This window comes from Anopheles darlingi, chromosome 2 (assembly GCF_943734745.1).
Source record: "Anopheles darlingi chromosome 2, idAnoDarlMG_H_01, whole genome shotgun sequence".
NCBI classification, from domain to species: domain Eukaryota; kingdom Metazoa; phylum Arthropoda; class Insecta; order Diptera; family Culicidae; genus Anopheles; species Anopheles darlingi.
The window spans coordinates 86531902-86556901 of record NC_064874.1 but is presented as its reverse complement, the minus strand read 5'-3'; the positions used below and the strand labels follow the sequence as shown (position 1 = coordinate 86556901).

General features: G+C 47.4%; 6 protein-coding genes across 10 annotated transcripts in view; 3 read left to right on the top strand and 3 right to left on the bottom strand.

Moving 5' to 3' along the window:
- Positions 1-4973, top strand: part of LOC125949967 (uncharacterized) — a 9787-nt gene extending 4814 nt beyond the window's left edge. The window contains exons 5-7 of the mRNA XM_049677477.1: positions 2588-2772; positions 2835-3266; positions 3341-4973. Of these exons, the coding sequence (XP_049533434.1) occupies positions 2588-2772; positions 2835-3266; positions 3341-4011 (1288 nt within the window). The 3' untranslated portion in view covers positions 4012-4973. The remainder of the gene's footprint in view (positions 1-2587; positions 2773-2834; positions 3267-3340) is intronic.
- On the top strand, positions 4831-6876 carry LOC125949963 (pancreatic lipase-related protein 2). Its single transcript, XM_049677474.1, has 4 exons — positions 4831-4884; positions 5758-5935; positions 5995-6185; positions 6245-6876. The coding sequence occupies exons 1-4, from the start codon at positions 4836-4838 to the stop codon at positions 6874-6876; spliced, it is 1050 nt and encodes a 349-aa protein (XP_049533431.1). The 5' UTR covers positions 4831-4835.
- Positions 6877-6998: 122 nt separating this feature from the next.
- On the bottom strand, positions 6999-20245 carry LOC125952822 (annulin). Of its 3 annotated transcripts, none has more exons than XM_049682547.1 (6): positions 19633-20245; positions 9107-9622; positions 8626-9009; positions 7909-8558; positions 7410-7844; positions 6999-7349 (listed from the first exon to the last, which is right to left on the bottom strand). In XM_049682547.1, the coding sequence occupies exons 1-6, from the start codon at positions 19793-19795 to the stop codon at positions 7137-7139; spliced, it is 2361 nt and encodes a 786-aa protein (XP_049538504.1). In that variant the 5' UTR covers positions 19796-20245; the 3' UTR covers positions 6999-7136. The 3 variants fall into 3 exon arrangements, with proteins under 3 accessions (XP_049538504.1, XP_049538505.1, XP_049538506.1); XM_049682548.1 differs by lacking the exon at positions 19633-20245 and adding an exon at positions 12198-12383; XM_049682549.1 differs by lacking the exon at positions 19633-20245 and adding an exon at positions 11616-11719.
- On the top strand, positions 16302-19197 carry LOC125952824 (annulin-like). Its single transcript, XM_049682550.1, has 4 exons — positions 16302-16627; positions 16711-17265; positions 17339-18828; positions 18908-19197. Exons 1-4 carry the CDS (start codon positions 16573-16575, stop codon positions 19094-19096), a joined length of 2289 nt encoding a protein of 762 aa, XP_049538507.1. The 5' UTR covers positions 16302-16572; the 3' UTR covers positions 19097-19197.
- Positions 20246-20868: 623 nt separating the features above from the next.
- Positions 20869-24235, bottom strand: LOC125959105 (zinc finger protein 90-like). Of its 2 annotated transcripts, XM_049691887.1 has the most exons (3): positions 23954-24235; positions 23683-23803; positions 20869-23606 (listed from the first exon to the last, which is right to left on the bottom strand). In XM_049691887.1, the coding sequence occupies exons 1-3, from the start codon at positions 23965-23967 to the stop codon at positions 22296-22298; spliced, it is 1446 nt and encodes a 481-aa protein (XP_049547844.1). In that variant the 5' UTR covers positions 23968-24235; the 3' UTR covers positions 20869-22295. The 2 variants fall into 2 exon arrangements, with proteins under 2 accessions (XP_049547844.1, XP_049547845.1); XM_049691888.1 differs by lacking the exon at positions 23954-24235 and having other exon boundaries at positions 20869-23609; positions 23683-23793.
- Positions 24236-24328: 93 nt separating this feature from the next.
- LOC125951247 (sorting nexin-21) overlaps positions 24329-25000 on the bottom strand; it is a 1639-nt gene continuing 967 nt past the window's right edge. For both annotated transcript variants that reach the window (XM_049679944.1, XM_049679945.1), the window contains exon 3: positions 24329-25000. This exon is cut by the window's right edge and continues 461 nt beyond it. In XM_049679944.1, the coding sequence (XP_049535901.1) occupies positions 24605-25000 (396 nt within the window). In that variant the 3' untranslated portion in view covers positions 24329-24604.

The following is a 25000-nucleotide window of genomic DNA, read 5'->3' as shown; positions in this document are numbered from 1 at the left end:
TACCCACGAATTAGAAGCAAGTGATTTATCGAACTCCTTTCGACGATCAGCGGGTGCGGAGCACTAGTATATGCATCGCACTGAACCATCATTGCCTCACTCCAAAGATCAGTGGTAATTGGTTGGGTCATTTGTCGGGTAGGTTAAGCGTTTTGTGGCCAGTTTGTGGATGACCTTCAGCTGTGCAGGCATTATTACAGGATACGTGTGGTACGGTACTGGCTAGTGGGAGTGGGAAGCAAAAAAAAAGCATGAAAATGTCAAACCGAAATGGGAAGGCGGTACTGGAATGGAACTCGAGAGACAGTTTCAATGAGACAATAAATGACAATCCGGATTCGCTAAGCGACAATATTAGCGATCGTATACTTCTTCAAACGGCTTTCATTACTGCGCGTTACACAGTTGCACTGTCACTGGGTCGCGAAACTGGGTCAAACATTGATCTGTGATGATCTGAACCATCTTGAAATGGATATAAATTCAGCAGATTATGCTTAGATTAGTATGCTCCAACCCCCGGGGGCGGTTACTCGCCTCTTGAAGCATACATGCAACGCTTCATTAATCGAAATCAGCTCGGGTTGAACCGGTTCTTTACGATTCAGTTGGCTTCTATGTTTTACCCCAGGCCTATGGGTCACTGAGAGTGTCACTGAGAGTGTACCCCTCAGTGCGTCCTCTCACGAACACCAGCAGCCTCGAGGGGGGCTATGGGGATGCGCGATAAACAAAACAACGTATTCGCACGTCACGCATTCGCTCAGTGTTCCAAACGGCCAAGTGGAGAAGTCGCGTGTTGAGGTAGTATCCGTGACGCGATGCGGCTACTAACCGGCCGCTCGGACCGGCAACCGATAATCGTGTTGGGGCCATCAGTGCAGCGGTGAGTGATTCGTTCTAATCACCACCGAACGATAGCACCATCAGTCTGTTTTCGTGCGTTCAGCACTTCCTTCTTTCACCGTGAGCAAAATGGAAAATGATTTGCTGGCCTGCACCCGGTCCCCGGTCGTTCAGTGTGTACCTTTGTCGGTCTACTTTCACCCACTACCGTAGGGAACCGTTCGGGGTGTTCCGTTCCCGTACTGCTACGCGCTGGCAGCCACAAATGGTCAGTCCAAGCTAGCCATCGCGACGCGACGGGACGTTGGTCGCTACCCTTTAGCTTAAGCTGAAAGCCTCCCGCGTGGCCAATCGCAAAAGGCCGCACAACGGATTCCGTGGCGAGAAGCGCACAAAAATCGATACCCCTTTCCGGCGGTGTCCACCTGGTGTGTATGTGTGTTCAGATTCAGGCGTTTGAAGAATCAATAACGAGACGTCGTCGCATCGCGGTCCGAGCGGCATCGTTTGGAAGTGAATTTCGTTAAAAAGTGAGACAATAGAAGTCGCGCAAAAAACACTTTCGCGCAAACCCCGCAATCTCTGAACGCGTAAAGAATATTTAAGTACCGGAGCGAACTGTCGAGTGCCGAGAAATGGACCAAGAGAAACCACAACTCCCCGAGTGGCTGTCGGTGTGCCCATTAGTTCATTAGTTTTAGGTGCTTTGGTGCGTCGAGTGGCGTTAAGTGGTGGTTATTGTGCCGTGGCGATATGATTCAATCACTGCATTCGAAATACTAGAACAACTGATAAATCAAACCTGTGGACTGTGAGAACGTAATAATATGTATATGAGTTTTGCATAATTCATTTAACTTCCGGGCCGGATGCATCGCGGGTTTTGCGCGCGTTATCGTTTCGAGTCAGTGTAAGTGTTCCAACGGTTACACGAATCATCGCGTATTTGTTATCAGCAGTGCGTGTCATAAATACTGTGCTGGTATAAGATTCAATACATAAGATATACATAAAATAGTTATAATGTTTAGCGATATGCGAGCGTCGCAAAGTCGTAGCAGAACCCTTGCGGCAGTGTTTGCAGTTACAGGTGAGCATCATTCGACGACATTGATCGATTCTTGAAGGTCTTTTTAGTGGGAAGCCCTTGAAAATGCCATTGTCGTTGTTATCACTGCCAAGAGCATCAACCAAACGATCGTTTACGTTATCGCGTTTATTGAGAGTAGATTGCTTATCTGTTGCTGCTGCCTTTTTCGGAGGGCTCGTTGAATTAAATTGTACCTCTTCAAAGGGAGATAAGAAATGGAAGACACGATCAAACTATAAACCTAATACATTAACACTTGTTTAAAATACTTTTCATAAGATAAAAAGCATAGCTTAAATGAAACTAAACTTATATGTTCCAAATGTTTTTATCAAGTTTAAAATAAAGTTTATTTCATGAAAAAGAATCAGAAAACTTGTAAAGTCTTACAATATGATCGGCATATGACAACAATTTATCCCCGTTAGCATGATGTTCAACAGTAGAACGCACAGTAATATCTGCAAAATGCTTGAGAATGTTGCGGCAGGTCATGGACCAAAGACGGTTAACCCATTCTTTCCCCTTTTCTTCAGTGTTACTACTACAATCATTTGCCGTGCAATCGGTTCCTGTATCGGTAAAGAATGGACGAAGTAGTTTTACCATAGGAAATTGCGTATGGGTAGTCGACCGACCCTGCCCGGATAGCGATATCCGCTTTTATCTCTTCACACGCTCCAACCCAGACGATCGGCAGTACATTCACATCGACGAGAGCTGGGAAAAATCGAACCTCAGCTCGTCCTACTTCAATCCTTCGTATCCCGTGAAGGTGATCATCCATGGCTACAATGCCGATATGTTCCTTACGCCCTTAATTAACATGAAAGGAGGTAAGATCGCACGATGGCCAGCCGAAAAGAAAGCCACTTAACCCATAACGCACGCTTTCCAGAGTACCTTTCTCGAGGAAATTACAATCTGATCTTCGTCGACTGGAGTGATCTAGCGCACGGTCCGTGCTATCCATCCGCCGTTCACAACACACGCCACGTTGGCACCTGCATTGGCCAGATGATCAATCGGATCATCGATGCTGGCACGGATAATGTACATTTGATAGGATTTTCGCTTGGTGCACAAGTGACCAACTATGTGTCCACTACGGTTAGACCATTCCGTATACGCCGCATCACGGGGCTTGACCCTGCCATGCCTCTCTTCATCACAGCGGCCGCAGACGATAAGCTTGATCCATCGGATGCCGAGTTCGTTGACGTCATCCACACTAATGCCTTGGTGCAGGGGAAAATCGAGCGATGCGGACACGTGGATTTTTACGTTAACGGAGGAATCATGCAACCCGGTTGTTGGGGATCTGGACAAAGTGAGTACAATCGATTGGAATGGTGTCATCAAAAAGGAGATTCATCAGCCGAAATATGCTATCTTATATTACAGACCCCATGGCATGCAGTCATCACCGGGCACCGGACTACTACGCTGAATCCATCCGCAGTCTAACCGGGTTCTGGGGTTGGAGTTGCCAGAGCTACGTTTACTATCTGCTCGGTTTCTGTCCTCAGAACGAACGGCAAATAGTGGCAGGGGAGGACTGTCCCACCGGTATGGAGGGCATGTTTATGATTACGACCAACGCGGCGTCCCCGTTTGCTATCGGCCGATGGTCTGGTTTTAGTATACCGCAGAAGAAGGACTCGGCACTGCACAAGCACGGTCTGAGCAGGGATCCGTTCATCAGCGATATCGACCAGTGGGGCAAATTGGATGGTTCTTTCAATAATGTGGACCAATTCCCGACGCCCTACTCCCAGGATCCAAACCACGCGAGTGATGACGAATGGCCGTACTTCAATCATGTAGGCACCAAGCAGCTTACACGGGAGCATATCCGGAAAGTACTCGAACAAGACAAATCTCGTTACAACGGAGAACGATCACCGGCGAGCGCTTCGAATACTTTGGCCACTCTGGCTCCCACGTTTCCTTCGCCAACGGGCAACGAGGTCGATGAAGATCGTTTCTACCTAGAAGACTTGCGCCGACGATTGCAGCAGAAGGAAGCAACCGTAATGCAGCAGTACAGCATGCCGATGTTCAACACATATTAGACGTTTCTGCATTCTTACATCGCCGCTCGGTGCATCGCGTACAGCACTCTGCATCACTTTGCAAGTCACCCTTCCAAATATCTGTATCCTCAGCGCGACGGCTACACGTTTGGCGTCTTCTTTATCAAATTAATGGTAGCCCATCCATCCTGTAACTGTCACGGTGTTTACATTTTCGAACTTCGAGGCGCTTCGATAGCTTCGTACCGTGGGTTTGCGTGGAAGAGGCACAGGAACCTGTTCTACATGCGTGGTAAATCGACGGAAAATAGGAAACACAATCATGCAAACTCCAAACTGCAGCCTGTTTTGCGATTGCCCATTTCCTTGTTTAGTGCCCGTCAAAAAACGTGATGTTGCGCCTGCGTTCCGCACTATGCGCCAGCACGCATTCAAGTCCGGTTCACAACATTCGCTACAACACCGAGGCGATAAGATTCTTCGGTTCAATTGAGTGTTAAGGGAGCGTGTGTTAAGGTGATTCGAAGGAAGGAAGGGCAAGCGGTGCCGGTGTTAAACTAAATGGGTATTCAATAACACACCTTCCTTCGGGCTCTAATTAACTTGCTTAGCAACTATCAGGAGACATGCTGCCGAAGTGTGCTGTGTTTTGGGGAGGGCGGTAATGGAAAGGCAAAAACACACATAAGAGAAACTAGTCATCAAAAGTTTGCGCAAAAGTAAACCATTTCAAATAAAAACGTCACGATAATCGTGGCCCCCGCTGAAGTGCCTCTTTATAAGCCACTTGGGTAGACGCCCGGTGATTTCAGTTTCATTCTACCCGGTCCGCGAACCAGTGCACCGTCCAGCAGAGTCCAAGGATGATTGTGGTTTGGAGAATTTTGAAGTTTTTAGCGTTTTTAAGAATAGGTTGGTAGGCTATTTGTATGTAGCATAAGAGTGTGCGTGTGTGTATATGTGTGACATGTTTTGAAGTTAAGATCGTTGCGTTTCTGAAAGTAGATTAAGTAGAGAACAGACTTTTTATACAAAAAGAGAATAAACACTCACGTACTCCTTCCTGGAAGCGTCCAGAACTATACCAAGTGTTGTTTTTATGGACAAAACAGGCTTGCGTAATGCGTTTACTTTCATTTGCTGACGACCGTGAATCCGATGTGTCCCTGAACGCTAATGTCAGCTGTTTCCCGACGGAACCTTCGTGGCTTTCTATCTCATCTGTCGCGATTCAACACCATCATCACTGAGTATATTTCCTATATTACCGCCCACATTACGCTGGTTCACATTGTGCCCGCAGTAAATGATTCCAATTTTGTTAATCACGACTAAACACGTCCCACTCTACTCGCACCGGCCACTAATTTGGGCGGAGTGTAGGCGTTGATGCAATTTTTGACACTGAACCTAGCGCCATTACCGCGCCAAAGGCCTTGACGAACTGATCGGTCTTTACTGATAGCGATCTGCAGTGAATCTCCTACGTTGCGTGCTTTATGATACTGGGGTCTACTTGGACTGGCGCTTGCATTAACGGTAATGTCCTCACCTCTAATCGTCTACCGGCTTTTGATGTCCACGGCTAGATACCGGCTCAGATGGCTAGAACACTCAGTCTACGTAGCATATCCGTACCGTGCGGGCAGAATGATCGAATACATTATTCAGCTAATGTGTCAATATGTATTCCTGAGGGAGCTGTTGCAGCGTCGGTTACTCTCTGCTTTAAAGCTCGGTAGCAAAAATTTCCCTTTAATTATTTGCTTCTTCTTATCGTTCCAGTCAACTGCGACATGGCGCAACTGAAGGCGATTGATCCCAACTATGGCGTTACGTGGATGTTCATGCCGGACGATACCGGCACCCCGCACATAGTGGATCTAACCGAACCGAATGACACGGCACGCAGTGAGCGAAGGGGCAACCTGAATGAAGATGTCAACTTTTACTACTACCGCCAGTAAGTGTACACGGTAATCTATTACGTGCGATCCTCATCCCATGTTTGGGGATTTGTAGAGCCACTCGGGCGAATGGAAGTCGATTCCGGTTTGTGAACGATCTCGCTACACCGTTGGCCCTGGATGAGTCCTACGATCCTAAACTGCCCACAAAGTTTGTCATACACGGCTGGATGAACTCAATTAAAAGCCCGGTCAGCCAGAACATCAAAAATAATTATCTGCAAAAGGAGGACATGAACGTGATTGGTAAGGCATTGTAACATTGATTGCATGCTAGATTTTGATTCCCGGCCGATTCTCCACAGTGGTGGACTGGGAACCATTGGCATCGGATGCCGTATACTTCCGATCGGCCATGTCAACACGGGATGTCGGGAAACATGTCGGAGTGCTGATCGACCGTATGGTGGTCGACCGAGGGATGGATCTCAATGATGTGCACATCATTGGCCACAGTCTCGGTGCGCATACGTCCGGCTTTGCTGGTTTTTCGGTGACCAAAGGGAAAGTAGGACGTATCACTGGTCTCGATCCTGCGTTGCCTGGGTTTACGGATCAGCAGCCCACCAAATTGCTGGATCCTAGTGATGCCCAGTTCGTTGATGTCATGCATACCTGTGCCGGACTGTTGGGACACGATAAATCGCTTGGTCATGTTGACTTCTGGCCCAACGGAGGAAGAGTAAACCAACCGGGCTGCAGTACCCTTGATGATCTCGTGGGAGCCTGTAGCCATGGCCGATCGTATGAGTATTACGCCGAGTCCATACGGAATCCGAATGGGTTTAAGGCTTATCCCTGTAAGAGTATGGAAGACCTGCGTGATTCCAAGTGCCGTACGAATGCAGTTCCAATGGGTGACCCCACCCCAGACACCGCCAGAGGTAATTTATTTTTGGAAACGAATGCTAAACCAGAATACGGCAAAGGACTGTAGATGAAGGGTTAAGCTTGAAGTACACGATGCTACACGGTTTACTTCCTTTTTGGTCTAAGGACGACCAGGAAAACTGGACAAAAGATAAGTGCACATGAAACTTCATCAAAAGGTTATTAATATACAGTTATTATATTAAATTTATTAAATAAAGTATTGAACAGTGTTAATACAGACGATGGCTCCCAATCACTGGCAGTTGGTTAAAAGAGGGCATACACAGGGCGGATCATGTTTTATGGCAGGTTCTTTGGCATTCCCTAGTCTATAACATCCGTGCGAGCGATAATTTCATTGTTTTCCGTCTCTAAAATTACATCTTCCGGCCGAGGGGCCGCTTCAAAGGCCAGAAATCCGTCCACATCATCCAGCTCCTTCGAGACGAACTTGGCAGCGATTGTCAAACGTCCTGAGTAGGGTGGTGTCATGGTGAAGGTGTTGGAAATCTTCTCGCCTGCTGCGATCTCCGGATGCTACAATAGAATACAGCTTCCATAAGTAAAAAAAAGAAAAAAAGAAGGCCATGCACGCACCTTGAACAGCAACGGTTTTCCAATGCCCGATCCTTCCACGTGGAACAACCCTTTGCGAAGCGGTATTGGGAGAGGATTTTCCAACGTTATCTCTACCTCTAGCGGAGCCTGCGATACTGGTGTGCCAAGGAGATGAATCTTTATGTCGGGTTTTCTCACACGGAAATCATCCTGCGCATAGAACTCGAACTCCGTATCCCGCACCGTAGCCATACAGGATATATTGAACGCTGCCTGGTCACGCAACTTACGATAGTAATCATTGAATTCGACCAACATTTTAACGGACTGTTCTGTGCCTGGATCGAGCGTAATGGAAAACGTATTGACCTTCACACTTTCCCGGTTTTTGCCAGTATACAGTATGGTGTCCACGTGCAATGATCCATCTACGTTGTGTTCCCTCTCGGAAGAACGATTTTTTACCAAAAGAATCTAGAAAGAAGACCTCCATAATAAGAAGAACAATCTGGCATTAAGTCCTAGCGGTTCAACTTACCACAGTGAATGATTCACCAATCTTAATATCGTCACGCAGCTCAAAGTTGAAGTACACCTCGTTGAACTCCTCGTTCAGATAAAATCGACTGAAGTAGCTGTTGGCCTGCTTCAGTGCTTTCAGCATCGTTACACGTTCTTCTTCTGATTTCTCGGCGAACTTGTAGCTGGACGTGATATCCTCGCGTTCCCATAGACCGACGGCTTTCGTGCTGATGAACAACCCAATACCCAACGCATCCTTCCGCAGTAGTTTCAGCGGATGCTGCGGTCCGGTGTAACGCCAAAACACCTTATCGGCGTTCACTTCCGCAAACAGAAAGTTGTTATCGTACGGTTTCAACACTTCACCCAACTTTACGGCAAGCACGGACGCCGGTCCACAGCGGAACATGCCATCGGATGATTCCTGTGGTGTAGCATCGATTGCCTGCCAACCACCGTAATCCCCATCCGAGCTGATACCAAGATCCGGCCGGAGCATCCACACCTCGTTCCACACGTGATAATTCCAGATCGAGTCCGAACTCATTTCCTCCATAATTTGTCCCCGTTTGTCCACGAAGTAGTCAACCGTCAGCGAAGCTTGCGTGTCATGGGCAGATGAGTAGTTCGTGACCACTCTCGATGGTATTCCGATTGCTCGAGCAACTATAAGAAATCGATGTGTGTCATTAGTGTATCGGTTTAGTCGAGGTCAGAACGTGTCAGTACTTACTTGTTGAGACGACACCAGCAAACACCCAACACTGAGCGTACTTGACGGGTTTTTGCTTTTTGTAGAACTGTTGTAGGATCTCCACCGATCCGACCCACTTGGTTGGTGGTGTTCCTCCCGAGAAATCACCACTCCAGTTACCCAACAGGGCCCCATCGTCGTCTGGCGAGTTGACGGCAGCCGAAATGGCTCTACAAACACGAACCGGATCGCCACGATGCGTCGCACTTACTTTACCAACTTTCGCTATCAACAGCAAGGCACAATCGAGCACGTGCTCATCGAACTGGCCAAACTTCCACACCGATGGCCGTACGCGATTGTAGGATCCTCGATAGATGAGTGTCGTGTCACTCAAGATGTACTCATGCCGATGAGCCTTATCTGTAAAGAAATCGTATTAGAATTATCTTCTGCGTATCCACATGGTTAACAGACGAGGGGGAAGGGGGGGAGGGGTGACCGTTGTCGAATAATGTACCTTCCATGTAGACCTGATCATCCGGGCACCAAGGATTGAAGAGCACGTAGAACGGCTGGGGAAGTGAATAGCTGCGACCGAACGCATCAGTCAGCAGCTTCGTATCGAAATCGAGTTTCCAGCGACCGATCGGAGCGTTTACAGCCGGCTTCACGAGGATCTCCATCATGTCACCATGAATAGCCTCAATACCGGCACCCCATTCCAGTGGATCGCTCAGCTGCGTCGGAAACTGATTAACCGGAATACCAACCAGTGTTGCATGTCCGTGTGTTGGTTGATCCTCGTCGGCAACGGTAAAGATCAAACTCATCGCGTCACGGCTCCGATCGTACGACCGATCACAGAATATTCGCAACCGGAACGCTTGACCACGACGCACGACCAACTTCGGCATCTTGCCACTGTACTCATCGCGGCTCATGAGCGAGAAGCGCTTGGTATGATGGGACTTACCATTCTCTTCAATGCACAGATCGACCGAACGCACCGTCAGTACGTCCTCGGATACGGTATCTATAGGAGAAAACAATCAATCAATAGCCGTAAAGAGAACACGCGTTGCATAATCTAATAATCACGAGGGAGCATTCATTGCGCTTTGATTCTAATAATCGAAAAGCCCGTCCCGTCCAATGACTTGTCTTTTAATAATGTTACAACAGGAGCCACTGATTACTTCATCCATTAAACAAACAATCGCGTGATTGCTTTATTACTCATACTGTCATCAAGCGAAAAATGCACTTTCATTTGCATGCTACTCGTCACTCGCTTACAGAACATATTGTCCATGTACGTTTGAGACTTTATTTTGCCAGAAACATTAAGGTGTGAATCATTAAAAAAGCGTTCGTCCGGCGGATTCACAATTCAATTGGATTCCCCCCGTTCTTACTTGAGTCACGTACGCTCAAGTACTGTATCGTAAAGATTTTCTCGGTCATTCCAGCATCCGGCCGGAGCTATAGAAATTTGAATCAGTTCCGCCCATTCGTTCCAGTGGTCAGTTGCGATGGTTAAACGTCGTCACCGAATGACCCATAGCTTGTTAACATTTGCCGCTTGCTTACGATCAATCAGAGCCCCTCGGCCGATGGTTCAATGCCAACGGTATGATTTAGAGACATTTGCATATATTTGATCGAGTCGCACGTTGGCATCAACACCCCGTTGTGGATGGTATCTGCGGGAGCGAACAAATTCGTGAGGAACAAATTATATCATCCGCGTTAGAATGAGCGCGTTCATCGTGAACCCGGTAATAGCAATTAATTTCATACTCTCAGGGCGCCATCAATCAACATCCAATTAATAACCGGAGGCACTTTGGAGCTTCTCAAGATAATCATCTGGCAGTCGTGTTGTCGCTTCCGACCGAGAGAATCGTTTTGTTTGCTTTCCATAAATAGACGTTTCGACAGCTACTAACGGTGCGGAAGATTATGAATGGAACAATTGGCTGGGCGTGTATCCAGAGCCGATTCAGAGACGTAACGTACCTTCACTTTCACACCACACAACGAGCTACGAAGTTTACTCTACGCTCTTGGAAGGTGGAAGCAGTTAAAGGCGTGGAGCAACCGACACCAACGAACATCACAGCCACAGACCGGTGGTCGCATCAGTGCGCGCGGTTCGTGACGCGCTTGCCGCCACATTAACATACAATCAATTTCGAGGACGCGATCGTTCACATGTGCACCAGGCGACCTATCGAATCTTATTTGCGGTGCACTAGAGGATCGCCTGAAGTGTTTGTTGTTTGGCACCACACCTCTGCCACTTTGTGTATGCAATCGAGTAGAATCGGGCCTTCCAAGAATCAGGAGATGCTATTTTCACAATTTTGTTTTTTCTTATAAACCTTTTGATCAACCTTCTAATTCTCTACGATCGGTTTGTCTAGTGTGGATCAAGCTGTGTTAAATCGAATGACCCTCCTACGTGCTGCGCGATGATCCAAAGAGGAATCAGTATTCAAATGCTGCCTCTGTGGTAGATGCTCACCTATAGTGACTCCATAAGCAGACCGAGCTCTAGCTGGAGAGGTTTCTCCTACATAGAGAGAGAGAATCAACCCTCTATGGTCACAGAGTGGTCTAACGCCTACCAGCCACCACACGAATAGGGTTAAACGTCTATTAATTGCCAAAACATTAATCTTCAAAGTGGAGAAGCAAAAAAGACGGCCACAGAATGAACTGATCGTAAACTGCATTCCCAAAAATACAACAAGGTCAAACCTTTTTCGTTGGTTGGTCATGTAAGACCACACATCATCGACCAGTGCGTATGGTATGCTATTGACGCCAGCATCCAGATTGGCAATGTTTACCAAATAGTGAGTAAACATTCGCACAAGAAGCATCCAAGATCACGGTGCAGCAGCTCATTGCAAATTGACGTTTCACCTAACAATTTACTTTTTGTGCGCTGCTGGAATCACCGGCATGGACGCACAGTGTCCTTGTCTTGGAGGAATTATGAAATCATCGCCATATCTTACCATCTGTTACGACCATGAAATGTGCTATTGGGCTATTGCCTGACGCACAGCCAGCGACGTCGCTGACTGAATGCATTCGATCCTCCAATCCCGGAAGACGGCAGACTCCTCCACGTCGAGTTCTGAATTCCATTCCCATTCGTTATGCATATTACGCACCACGCACGCCTTTAATGACCATTCAGGTGCGCTCCGAGTGAGCTGTTTTTACTACGATTCCGATCACCATTGTCGTATCCCATTTTGACCGATCACTGTCACAACGTTCGCCGGTAGCCACTAGAATAATGCCTCCAGTAACTGTTAGGTAACACTGTATTATCTAAAGTACTGTTCCAGGGGGAATGAGAGGAGACCGAGATATTTTTAGTCGGTGATCAAAGTGTTCAAGCATGCCCTTGCATCGATAATTGACCAGCCAGTACCGATCACGTACTTGGATAAATTGAGTTTGCTGGAACAGTGACCAGTAAAATTATCTAACCTAGACCAAGTTAATTGTACTTTGTCCATATCGACACAATCACAGCGTTCAGATTAGCTAAACACTAAACCACAGATACAATAATGCTGGCTACTTACACTCCGGTGAAGACAAAATGTATGGACGACGGATACGTTTCCTACGCCACGTGGTTGGCAGATACCTTTCGACATAATCGTACAGATAGCTCATTCTACCAGTAAGCACAGAAACCCGACAACTAATTTCGCTAATACACTACTAGTCAACGTAGGAATAGATCGCAAACCGTGCTCGTTGAACGATGAGATTCATCTGCGATCGATTCGACTGCCGCTCCGTTAGGCCACCGGCATCGGCACGCTCCATTGTGTATGCGCGGCGTCTCCGTATCTTACCCGTAGCCACCCACCCTAGTGCTCTTGACGCGATCTACAACACGATCTTGAAATGTACGCGGATGCTGAGCAGGAATTTACTCGCGAATGTGCAGAGAGTAACCGGAGTTTGGAGAACCCCTCACTCGCGCTCTCTGTCTGGCTCTCTCGCTTAGTCTACCTCCCGCTATGCTGAGGTGGATCCTCTCGTGTCCCCACACCAAAGCATAAGATCATTTATCAATTCAGCATGGTACGATGATTCAACGTGTTTCGCGTGTGATGAATTGACCGCGACAATAGCTGACAGGTTGCCTGTCGAAAAGGGGGTGACTATGGTCGTATGTGAGACGGCACATCAAATTGTGCGTCGCGAGATGATGTCATTGCTGAAGCCCGAGGGCATTAGCTTAATGACGCCACTCAAGCGCCAATACGTCATCAATTGTTGTAATGAATCCACCCAAAGTCCGAACACGGATTGTTTGCTTGCATTTATACGGAATATACGGTATAGGAATACATAATTTCGGATGGAATTTATCGGAGTTACACATCGATTGATAGATGCCCACTAACATTTCTCAGTTCTTTTGCAGTAAATGTGACCGTAACCACTGCCGTGCCTTTCTGTAGCTGCCTGATCGTGTATGCTGCCTTCACGGTTTCATTCACCGCCACCGAAGGAAACTATCATGAAAATTGAGATGAAAAACAAAAATATAATGTAGTATAATTGCCTAATGGTGAACAATCCACTTACCCTTATTTCCAGCGGCTCCGAGTACCGGGATCCTTCAAATAAAAATCTTCCATCAGTTAGTGGAACGGGCAGCGGGTTCGTTAGCTCGCTTGTGACTAGTACCGATCCGGGATTTGGTCCGCTAATGCACTGCATCTCGATACGCGGTGTTGCCATGGAGAATTTTTCTTCCAAGAAAATCTTCTTGCGGCTGTCTTTCACCTCGGCTATGCAGTAAGCCCTGATGCTGCACTGATCGAACTCGTTACTTCGGTACTCATCGTAACTAAGCTCCACCATCCAAGGAACCTCCAGATTGGAACCCACGCTCTGATTGAATGGAATATTAGATATCAGCTTCGAAAACTTGCCCGTATAATCGGAATGTTTCAGAATCAGCTTTCCTGAAATTTCTTGCGGTTTATCGGTCACATTTTTGATTGTCAGCTGCAGTCGGAATGGTTTACCAAGGATGTTTTTGCTGGGAGCTTTCAGTTCCAGCTTCACATCTTCGCAAGCTTCGCTACGTTCGTGGTATGCATTCAGCATTCGCGAGGACATTGCGGAGCTGACGAACCGCTGACTTGTTTGCATGATCATGGCGTGCATCACTTCGCGCTCCTTGGCTGATCCTTCCTCATACTTGTATTGGTGTGTGATATCTTCCCGCACTGTACTCCCGATAGCCTTCGTGCTGATATTCTTCCCGATGCTCTTCGTATCGACGAGTAACGGCTCCGGTGCGGTCTGGTTCTCGTTACCTATCGACCAGTAGATTTTGTCTGCGTTTACCTCCGAGTAAACGAAATCCACATCGTACAGGATAAGCACTTCCCCGTCCTTAATCGCGGAGAGTGGTGCAGGACCGAGTTTGTACATCCCGTCGGACATCTCCTGCGGTGTTGCATCGATTGCCTGCCATCCGTCATACTTCGGATTGTTCAGATCAATCCGCTTCATCCACACCTCGTTCCACACGTGATAGTTCCATACGGAATCATCCGTAAAGTCCGGCACCGTTTGGCCCTCGGAATCCACAAAAAAATCTACCGTCAATGAGGACTCTCCATCGTGAGCTGACTCGAAATTGGTGACAACGCGGCACGGTATACCGAGTGCGCGACAAATGGTTGCGCAGATTCCAGCATACACCCAACACTGTCCATAATGGACCGGCTCACTGGTAGCGTAAAATTGCTGCAGGATCCTGACCGAACCACTCCAGGCCGAAGGATTCGTACCATCACTTAGATCTCCGGACCACTTGCCCCTCAGTACACCTGGGCCATTGGCCGTACTCAAGGCAGCCGTTAAACCGCGTACCACCTTCACCGGATTGCAGCGAAACGTTGGTGAAACACGTCCCGGTATCGCCACCACCCATAAGGCACAATCCAGTATGTCCCGTTCGAATTGGCCCAAGTTCCACGCGTATGCACCTTCCTCGGTAGGATTGTTTCTCCAGATGATGGTACTATCGTTCAGCACGTACTCCTGGCGTGCTGCCTCATCTGCAGAATCCAAATGCGAAATGGAACTAGAACGAGAAAGCGTATACCCACCGCCCGAAACATACCTTCCAGATACACGAAATCGTTACTGCACCAAGGATTAAACAACACGTAGACGGACGACGGAGCATCTTTCTGGTGTGTTTCATTCGTCGAATCCAATCTACTTCGCACGGTCAGATTCCAGGCGGACACGGAAGCCCTCGATGATATAAAGATTTGCACCGTTGCAATCACCTTTCCGGTTTCTGTTGGATCCGGTTTGTTTTCCATCAACGTGGCACTCCACTCATCGGACACTAGTGCACTGGTCAGCTTGCTTGCCAGCGGTAGATGAACGACGGTTCCTCCACCGAAGCTAATTTTGTCATTGCCAATCTCTTCAACCGCCATCGATAGGACGATCGTGTCCTCTTGCTCGTTGAAAGCACGGTTGCAGTGAAGCTGAACATTAAATGGTGCACCCCGCCGTACAACCAGCTGCTTGGCATCGGAACGTGCCATCATCTCGTACCGATCCGTATGTAGGGCTTGTCCATTATGCTCATTACACATATCAATGGTTTCTACCTTCAGCGGTTCCTTCTCTGTCTGGTTAGCTACCACTAACAACGTGCAGTAGCAATTGGTTATTAGGATTCTTTATCGCACGAGAAGACAACTATGTTACCTTTTGCTATTGGCCACACACCAATCGACGCAGGGTCCACTTTTGGCATCTTTTCAATCACTCACAGCTGAAACACTTTTTGGTAATGACTGAATTTCCTCCTTTGCAGAGACATTCTAATCCGCCTGGCCCTTTTATAGACCACCGGTGTACAGTAGGTGTTGTTTTTAAAGGGGTGTAAACATCAACACCTTTTATCGTGCTAATGCATTTTGTCATGCATGAAATTGGAGGTCAAAGTGTGGTGTTTGGTACCTAAACCGTTCTTTGCCAGTCTTGGATACCATCACTGAACCACGCGCTAGTTCTTACTAGAGTATATCAATTTTATTTCGGACATCTTGTCGACCACCCCTTTTCTCAATCATTTCGTAACAAGCTTGAATGAATTAAAAGTTTCGTTTGGTACGCCCGCGAAGTAGAGAGTAGAAGAAATATACCACCATGCCATGACGAATCAATCGGTTTACGTTGCAATTTACAACCCGAGCCATGGCGCCTACTACTTCGCACCAACTGCAGTTACCAACCAAACATTGATAACGTCCAGCAGTTCCGTCGTATGTCGTCATGCCTTATTTGGTGGTTCGTTGACGCATAAACCAAAAAACATAGGACATTCAATCAGTGTTTTAATCATTCTATATTGCATTGCCGGAATTCGGGGAATACCGCATCCTGACGCATGTGTTCTCGAAATAACATCAGGCGAGAATGACAATCTGCCGGTACATTTTGGTGGAATTTTTTTTTTCTACAAAACAGATGCCTCGGAACCTCAACATCGCAATGCCTGAACGTAGCATTGTTTTGAAAATTCCAACCGAACCAACCGATTTTAGTGCTTTCTCACAGTTTGTATTTTCAGCTGCTTGTTATCATCTGTTGGCTACGCAAACACACCCGGCATCTTGAGAGCGGAGAGTAAGAGCAGAGAAATGATTAAGGCGGTTCCGTGACGATTCGGACATTCAACAAGTGAGCGTTTGATTTAATAATAACCATCTCCGAGAAGAACGCTCTGGCTATCATGAGTCACGGGCAAGTTTGGATGTTGCTGCGTCCGGTGTCGAACATATAAAGGAGACGAACACCGTTGGGCGATGCTTCAGTTCCAAGTCACGCGTGAACACCGATTGACGATCCTGCCGTTTGACACCTCAGTCGCGTTCTGCTTAGTTCCCCTTTTCAAAGATGGAAGCAACCGCACCACACACGCTACCGTTCCCCTTTTGGGGACAGGAGGAAGGTTAGTCAATCACTCTACGACGCGCCAGTAACGAGCGGATCGCATGTTAACGACGTTCTGCGGTGGTGATGCTATTTTTATAGAACGCGATAACAATATCGATGATCAGGATGACGAAGGTGCTCTAGTGGTCGAGAAGATCGACATATGCAGCAAGGAGAATGGAGTCAGCCATAGAACGGATAAGTATGATCTGATGAACCGAACCCCGGCGAAGCTGGTCGTTCGCCGTGGACAGGATTTCATACTGCGGCTCGTGTGCAATCGATCCATCAAACCCAAAACTGATACCATATGGCTGGTACTAGCGGTTGATCCGATCAACAATGAGTGGGTTAGCCACGGGCATGGTACAGTGGTGTATTTGCTGCTCAAAACGAACGATAACGCAACGGAAGAGCGAGAAGATGAAAGTGATTGGTCCGCACGGTTGGAGACGGTTCGCCCGACCGAGGATGGAGATCTAATGGAGCATACCGTCACTATCCGGACCTCGCCGTATGCTTCCGTCTCGAAGTGGACGCTCTCTGTCAATGTTAAATCCGGCAGCGCTACAGAGTCGGCCGGCTATATGCTAGACCAGCCGATCTATCTGCTCTTCAATCCCTGGTGCGAAGAGGATCCCGTTTTTCTCGAGAGTAAGTTCGGTACTTAAACGGCAAACTAAGAACGGCGAGCAAGATCGATCTCTTCTGTTCGATATCTTCACAGACGAGGAGGAGCGCAGCGAGTACGTGCTGGAGGACATGACGCTAATCTGGAAGGGCACTGCGCGTAGCTTTTACCCGTCCCAGTGGAAAGTGGGTCAGTATGAGGAGAATATTCTGGATTGTACGCTTAATGTGCTGGGACGCGCTGCGGGGCTCACGGCTACATATCGCGGTAATGCGATCAGGGTATGCCGCGCTCTATCGGGGGCAGTCAATAGTAATGACAACTATGGCGTGGTGATTGGTAACTGGAGTGGAAAGTATAAGGATGGTACCGCACCAAGCGCCTGGACCGGATCGGTTAAAATTCTGCAACAGTACTACCAAAGCGAAGATCCGGTTCCGTATGGACAGTGTTGGGTGTTTGCAGGCGTGCTGGCCACAATGTGTCGCACCCTCGGTATACCCTGCCGTATCATCACCAACTTCACGTCGGGTCACGACACCGAGGGTTCACTTACGCTCGATGTGTACATGGATGAGGAGGCTAATCCGCTGCCAAAGTTTTCACGCGATAGTATCTGGAACTATCACGTGTGGAATGAGGTGTGGTTGAAGCGCAACGATCTCGGAACGTCCGAGTACGATGGATGGCAGGTGATCGACGGTACACCGCAAGAATATTCCGATCTCAGCTACAAGCTTGGTCCCGCTCCGGTCAAGGCTGTTCGGGATGGTCTCGTAAACATGCTATACGATTGTGCCTTCGTCTATGCGGAAGTGAATGCCGATAAGGTTTTTTGGCGTTACCGCGGTCCCAGCACATCGGTGCAGTTGATCGATAAGGATACGACCGGCATTGGCCAATTTATCAGCACGAAAGCAGTTGGTTCGAATGAGCGCGAAGATGTTACGCAGAGCTACAAGTTTGAAGAGCAATCCGCCGAAGCAACTGTATCCATGCTGCGTGCTCTCAAGCTGAATCAGTGTAGCCTCACCAAACGCTACCGGAAGATGGTGTTCGGTGAAAAATCGGGACATATAGCGCACCAGGGCAATGATGTTGAGTTTGAGCTGATACTCGAAGATCAGGCAATGGTAGGGGAGTCATTCCAGGTCGCTCTTCGGATCCGTAACGTCAGTGGCGATGAGCAAACCGCGAGAGGAAGAATTCATCTAAACCACGTGCTCTACACGGGCAAGAACATTAAAACCATCACAAGCCATCCATTTACAATAACGCTCGATCCGGAGAGTGACCAAACCATTGAGGTACCGATCAGCTTCGATGATTACTACGAACCCGGCATGAATGAGGCCATCTTTAAAGTGACCAGCTTTGCGACCATCGATGGAGCGGATTACGAGTTCTTCTCGCAGGAGGACTACCGGCTGCGAAGACCGCATCTACAGCTAGAGCTGGCCTGTGAACCGATCTACCGATCTTCCGTCAAAATGATCGCCTCATTCACCAACCCCCTACCAGTGCCCATCACTGAAGGCATTCTTACCGTCGAGTGTTCCGGACTGTGCAGAACATTGACCATTCCGGTAGGCATAGCAATTGCAAACCCTGATTAGGGGTTAAGCTACTCTTTTAGCTAACTATTGTCTTTTTTCTGCTGTACAGGTGAACGCGATAGATGTGGGTGATAAGTACGAAGTGACCTTCCTGATTATGCCATCCTTCCAGGGCAGCAATCAAGTGACGGCTAAATTTCAGTCCAATGAAATCAGTGACATCGAAGGTTCGCTAAGTTTTGATGTGATGCCCCCGGAGGATCGAAATTCAAACAGAGAAGTACTGTTTTTCACCTAAGTGACAAATGAGTTGCCACATATTTTATCAACACGCTATTCGAATGAATGGAGTTGAATACCACTAAAATATTCATGTAATAAACCATGAAGCTGTAAAATTATGCAATACATACAATGACATTTTATCTACTCTAATGAATGTTCTGTTCACACACTTTCTGTAGTGATCAATCAAATGTAATTAAGTGATTGACAAGATGAAATTGGAGCGGTGACATACATCCGATGGTTTGATTACTGGTTTTATTTTACCAGTACAATACTCATTTATTTGACCGGATGTGCTCAAAAAGCATGTGACTCACACCATTGTCCATCATTCTTACCAAGAACACATTTTTGTTCGTAACATATTATCACCTACGCGTCAACGGTATGGAACAAATGATTCACTCCGACACGTTCGCACGACACGATCATTTTGACAACATACTATTTGGTAAACGAGATTTATGACCACCATTCCGTGGACACCTATCAGCATCCCTTCGGTTACATTCGGTGCAATCAATCGTAAATGGCTGGTCTACATACCCGTGCTATCTACCATTCCGGTGATGGCCTTCGCTAAGGGACTTCGCGCCATAATGTGGCCACCATTGATCATGTACGGTGTATCGTTGATCGCCTTCCTCGATGCTGGATTGCACGAGCAATCACGAAAATCGCGCCAATAGGTACTTAACCTGCTTCCCATATTTACGAGTCGCAGTGTAGTTAAGCGAGCTACAATTCTTTACGACGATCGATTTTTATCCAAACTCAAGGACACCACCAAACGAATGTAGATCAGCAGCACACCTTGAGCGTTGATTCTTGAGCACTAAGGTGATGTCACTTTGTCCCACAAACACGAGACGTTCCTTTTGATATACCCGCCAACGGTGTCGTATTCTGAATGCGGCAGCAGCACTACGAATGTAAGATACAACCTCTGACTTTGCCGCCAGCTGGTCAACAAGCGGTTAATGTGAGGTCTGTTTTACGCAGTCACTAACGGCGTGATGATGGTAATTAATTGAAATTTGCATACAATCACTGATCAATTGCCCTGCGGATGGTTGTAGCGACTGGAATCACGCTCCCACGAGGGAGTGTCTAGTGGTTCAGTTAAAATTAGCGCCACTGCGAAAACCACGGACTACCGACTAGTGCCGTAGTACCACACGTTCGGAATGCTTATATGTTACTGTCGGCATAGCACACATGGAAGCCTAGGAATCATGCGAAACGAGCATTTCAAGTGGATGGACCACATTCAAAACATAGAAAATCCCCGCCAATGTACTGGGCAAAGCGAACACGGTACCCATCTGCTGACCTCCAGACGCCTCCAACGCATGCAGCAGATCAAGATCGCCAGCATCGCATTACGTCACCAATGTCCGCATACACAGTGGTCAACCATGCCAACCATGTACTGCAGTAGGGTCGCATTGGAAGCGTGGTAGACATGTTCTCGGTTGCCCATTGACGGTGGTTCCCGGTCGAGTCAGCGCATTACAGTCATTTTGCCGTTTGTAGAATTGTGTGATCCACAGCATCCATTGCAAGGATCGCAAATGGTGAAGTAGCTTGCTGCCGGCGTAACCGATAAGGAGAGGTACGTCCTCGCTAATCATCGTGATTCATTGCGCTCCAGTAAAAAGAACAGCCAAGCAATTTGATACAATTCGCTATTCATGAGGCATTGTATGCTGTAATTTCTTTCAAAGGAAATCACCTTTCTTAAAAGGTGCAAAATAAATTATTCAGTTCAAACAACAAACACTCGTTTCAATCCGTGTTCTTCGTTTAATGAAGTCAGTGTTACCCTTCGTAGTGCTAGCTTTATACAGATAGCTCCCTCAGCTTCTCAGCGACGTGTTGTTCGTTAATGGATAAAGCGTGAGATTAAAAACAAAGATAAAAAACGTTACGTTTCACGTAAAATGGTTCAGAAAATACAAAATAATAACTCTCGCTGGCGGGGTAAATGACTTAGCTGGTACTGTCACCGTTTGGTGACGGGGTGTTTGCCAGACGATTCGTGATTCTCCTCCTCAATATTGCATGGATTGACTAGACCAAGGCGTTTCACAATAATTAACGTATCTTGGGAGGACCTGGCTTCCTGCTAGGAACAAACGTTGTTCTGTTTCCGCCTTTCGTCGATTACATCGTACGGTCCGCCCTGTTCTGTTTCTGTTCTCATAAGGTAAAATAAACTAAGAATTCTATTACTCATATGTTGCAAAAATTAATTCTGTAAAGCTTAGCGTACGATAATCACAACGAAAACAACCGACATAATGCATCAAAATGCTATTGACTAACGTGCAAGCAGCTACCATTGGGCTGGCATTTTTCGTTTTCTCTTTTTCTTTTGGGTTCACCCTTGTTTTTGGCAACGAAAGGAACTATCGCGATTAGTTATTGTTAGGATATTGTTTCATCACGATCACTTCGTGGGTACGTTAAACGTTGTTCAACGAAGCTAGCGAAACAGGTAAGCTCGTTATTGGTTCGACTTTCAGTATTCAGTGTTTAGCTACGTTACAGCTTTAACAGCCTATCAGTTCTCCTTCTTCTCGTATCTCCGTAGATCTTGCACAGCTCTGAAGGGCGCTATGCAGTCGTTTTGGCGTTCGATTTTGTGGCAACACAGGCCAGAAGTCTGCTTTTCTTCTCTTCCGTATTTACATTGTATGCTGAACGGACTATGATCGTACAACTCTTCGTTCGTTTACGTTCGTGACAACGTTCACGTGGGGGGACAAGGGTAAGAGATCATTGGTCACCTCCTACTAGTACTTTTGGGGGTATTTGGTGCATCAAAATGACCACCGTGTAACAACATTAACATTAACAAATTGATGGGTTTATGTGTAGATGTGTGTTATCAACAGAAAACAGTAACGACGAGTACAAATTGCCTCCCAGAAAAGAACACGAAGGTTCACAGGCTTCGTTAGTTGCGTTTTGCGTAGCTATTATATACACCACCAGTTGACTATCAGTAAATGCACATCGATTCTTCCTCTTTTGCTGCGAGCGGTACGCATTAGTGGTGGTTAGTGTACTGGTGAGATTCACATTATAGCTAAGCGGCACTTCCGTTTCATGAAGCACTATTTACACATCCCTGGTGTGTACCTGTATACCAGTTTCTTCTTGGTTTTCCTATCTATGCTACATGCTACATACATGTGTGACGACTAATCTCGATCGTGCAGCTTCCGGTGGCGCTTCAGATTGGACGAGCAGGAAAACTTCTTCAGACAGACATCACACGCGTAAGGCTTCTCACCAGTGTGCGTGCGATGGTGCAGCTCTAGACTGCGCGCATTATCGAACATCTTCGTGCAGATCGCACATCGGTACGGATTCTGATCGCTGTGAATGCGCTGGTGAGTCTTCAGGGTGCTAGCGTTGTAGAACGACTTCGAACAGATATCACATTTATACGGTTTTTCGCCCGTATGCACGAGCATATGCTGTCGTAGGGCAGTCGATTCGTGGAAGCTCTTATGACACACGTGACACTCGTGCCCGACCGCGGTAGGTAACCGTATCGGCTTTACAGTACGCCCTAGCACACTCGCTTCGCTGCCGTTGCTGCTACTACCTCCGCTCAGGTTAATGTTCAGCTTCAAATCTGTTCCCGTCCCGCTGGACATGGTGTTGTTGTTGTTCAGACTGTCGATATTATCGAGAAGCAATGGTATGGGGCTGAGTGTATCGTCATCGTTCGTGCTACTGGGACTCACAGTTCCATTGTTACTGCTGCTACTGCTGTGGAGTAAGAACTGTTGCCGTTGACCATTGGCCGATCGACTGGAGAACGTCGTTGGTAGTGGCTGTGAATACTTGGCCTTCGAGTGAATGTACTCGACGTGCATGTTTAGGTTTTTGGCAAAGTGAAATGTCTTCGGACAGTAGTAACACTGAAAGATCCGTTCTTCCTTATGACTCGTTATGTGCCGCTTTAGCTGCTCCAGTACGCTGAACTCCTGCGAACAGTACTCGCACTTGTGCAGTCCATCGTAGCCCAGTGACTCGGGCGACATGTACAGTTCGTGGTGCATGCTATCTGAGGAGTTACCGATCGAATCACGATCAGGATCATTCGTTCCCGACCATCCATCCAGTTCACATCGGTCGATCGATCGCTCGTGTAGATCCAGTAGATTTTCGTTACGATCAAGACGTCGGCTCGATCCGTATGATTCGATAGGATCACCGTCATCCCCATTGCCATCGTCTTCAGCCTTTATCTCCTTGGGATCGATATCGCTTCGCTCTTCCAGCAGAACTTCCGGTTCCATCTTTATGATCACCTCGTCCTCTTCGTCTTCACCCTCGTCGTCGTCGTCTCCGCCGCAGCCGAACTGCGCCACCACTGGAGCAAGCGTTGATCGAAGGTATTCATCGTTGTGTTTGCACTGCTCGCGAAACTGATGGAAACTTTCGATCTTCATTTTGCACGCACAACAAATCGATGATGGAAAGCCCATTTTTCGTTGAATCTACTGAAACGGAATCAAGGGCGGGCGATGGGATTAATTATAGAAACATCGTCTCCAGACTCGATCGATCACTCACCCTAATCGATGTGCAGTCGTAGATTATCGTCGGAAGCGAATCGCTTCCACTATCACCAAAAATAGATTCCAAAGTGTCATCGCCGGACAAACAGAGCCTGCAAATGTTTTCTATTTTTGCACTAAACGCACGGCCATGTATGGCACCACAAGAAGGCGGAAAAGAACCAACAGAACCACGATTAACGATTGTTCAAGAGGATCCGGAGAGGAGACGGAAGTCGGTCGGTGCCATACACGGGGCCATTTCGCTCCAAAATTGGTATACTCACTGTGAAGGACTCATGACTAGGATGGAAACATTTATGCACACTCTCGGGCCGGCGTCGAAAAAGGGGGTGGGAGGGAGTCGAGGTTGAAACGCGTTGCGGGCTGACCACCGGAATCGATGGGGTTACACGGTTCGGCCGAAATGGATGGATGGACGGGACGATGGATGCTGTATTTTCGTTTTTTTGGCCAGCCGCCGCAAGCGGAGAAAAATCCTCTGTTTACCTCCTCGGAGCGCCCCCCTGATTTTGGCCGAATACCATAGCACGATAAGTGGAACATGCTGGCACAGTAACTGATCTATCGAGCCTGTTTTGGAGCAGAACGAAATCACGTATTAACGGCTAAATGAACAATTCGTTTGCATCGCTCTTTTTTTAATTTTTACTAATAAAAAGCCAATTTATTCTCGTAATTCTGAATGGCATGAAGGCGCGGGGTAGCATTGCAAGTCAATAACCAAACGGTTTCTCCGCTATTAGCAGCCTAATCGTAAAAGATAAAAAAAACCTACATCTAATATTCACCAAAAAACGCTAGCTCAAAAACAATCGTAATTGACAGAATTGTTTAAAACTAATATAAAATAACATGTGATGATCAGTTACAAGCAGTTCGTTTCCGGTACTGCCCTGGCTCGGCTCTGGCAATTATCAGATGGTTTCTGCACGTGGATCGAGAGCGTGAATGGCTTGGCCCAACGTTGGTCCACCCTTCACCTTGATGCCTTTCTTGCCCATCTCGTTCAGGCGTTCCTCCAGCAGAGTACGATCCCGTCCACGTTGCCACCAAAGATGAAGGCAGGTTTGCAGTAGCGGTATGTATAGCACCAGCAACTCCGTATCACAAACGTGCTCGAACCTTCGCAATGCGAGCTCGGCCCACTGCTCGGCCGCCGAGTGAGGAATCGGTGAACTGGTACAAGCAACGACCAGCCGACAGAGGAGCAATAGTACAGCCTTAGACTTATCGAGAAACAGTTTGTTTAGCAGACGGAAGGAATTCTCTAGCAGTGGAACTGCCTGCTCGTTACGCCGTTCGTCCAATAA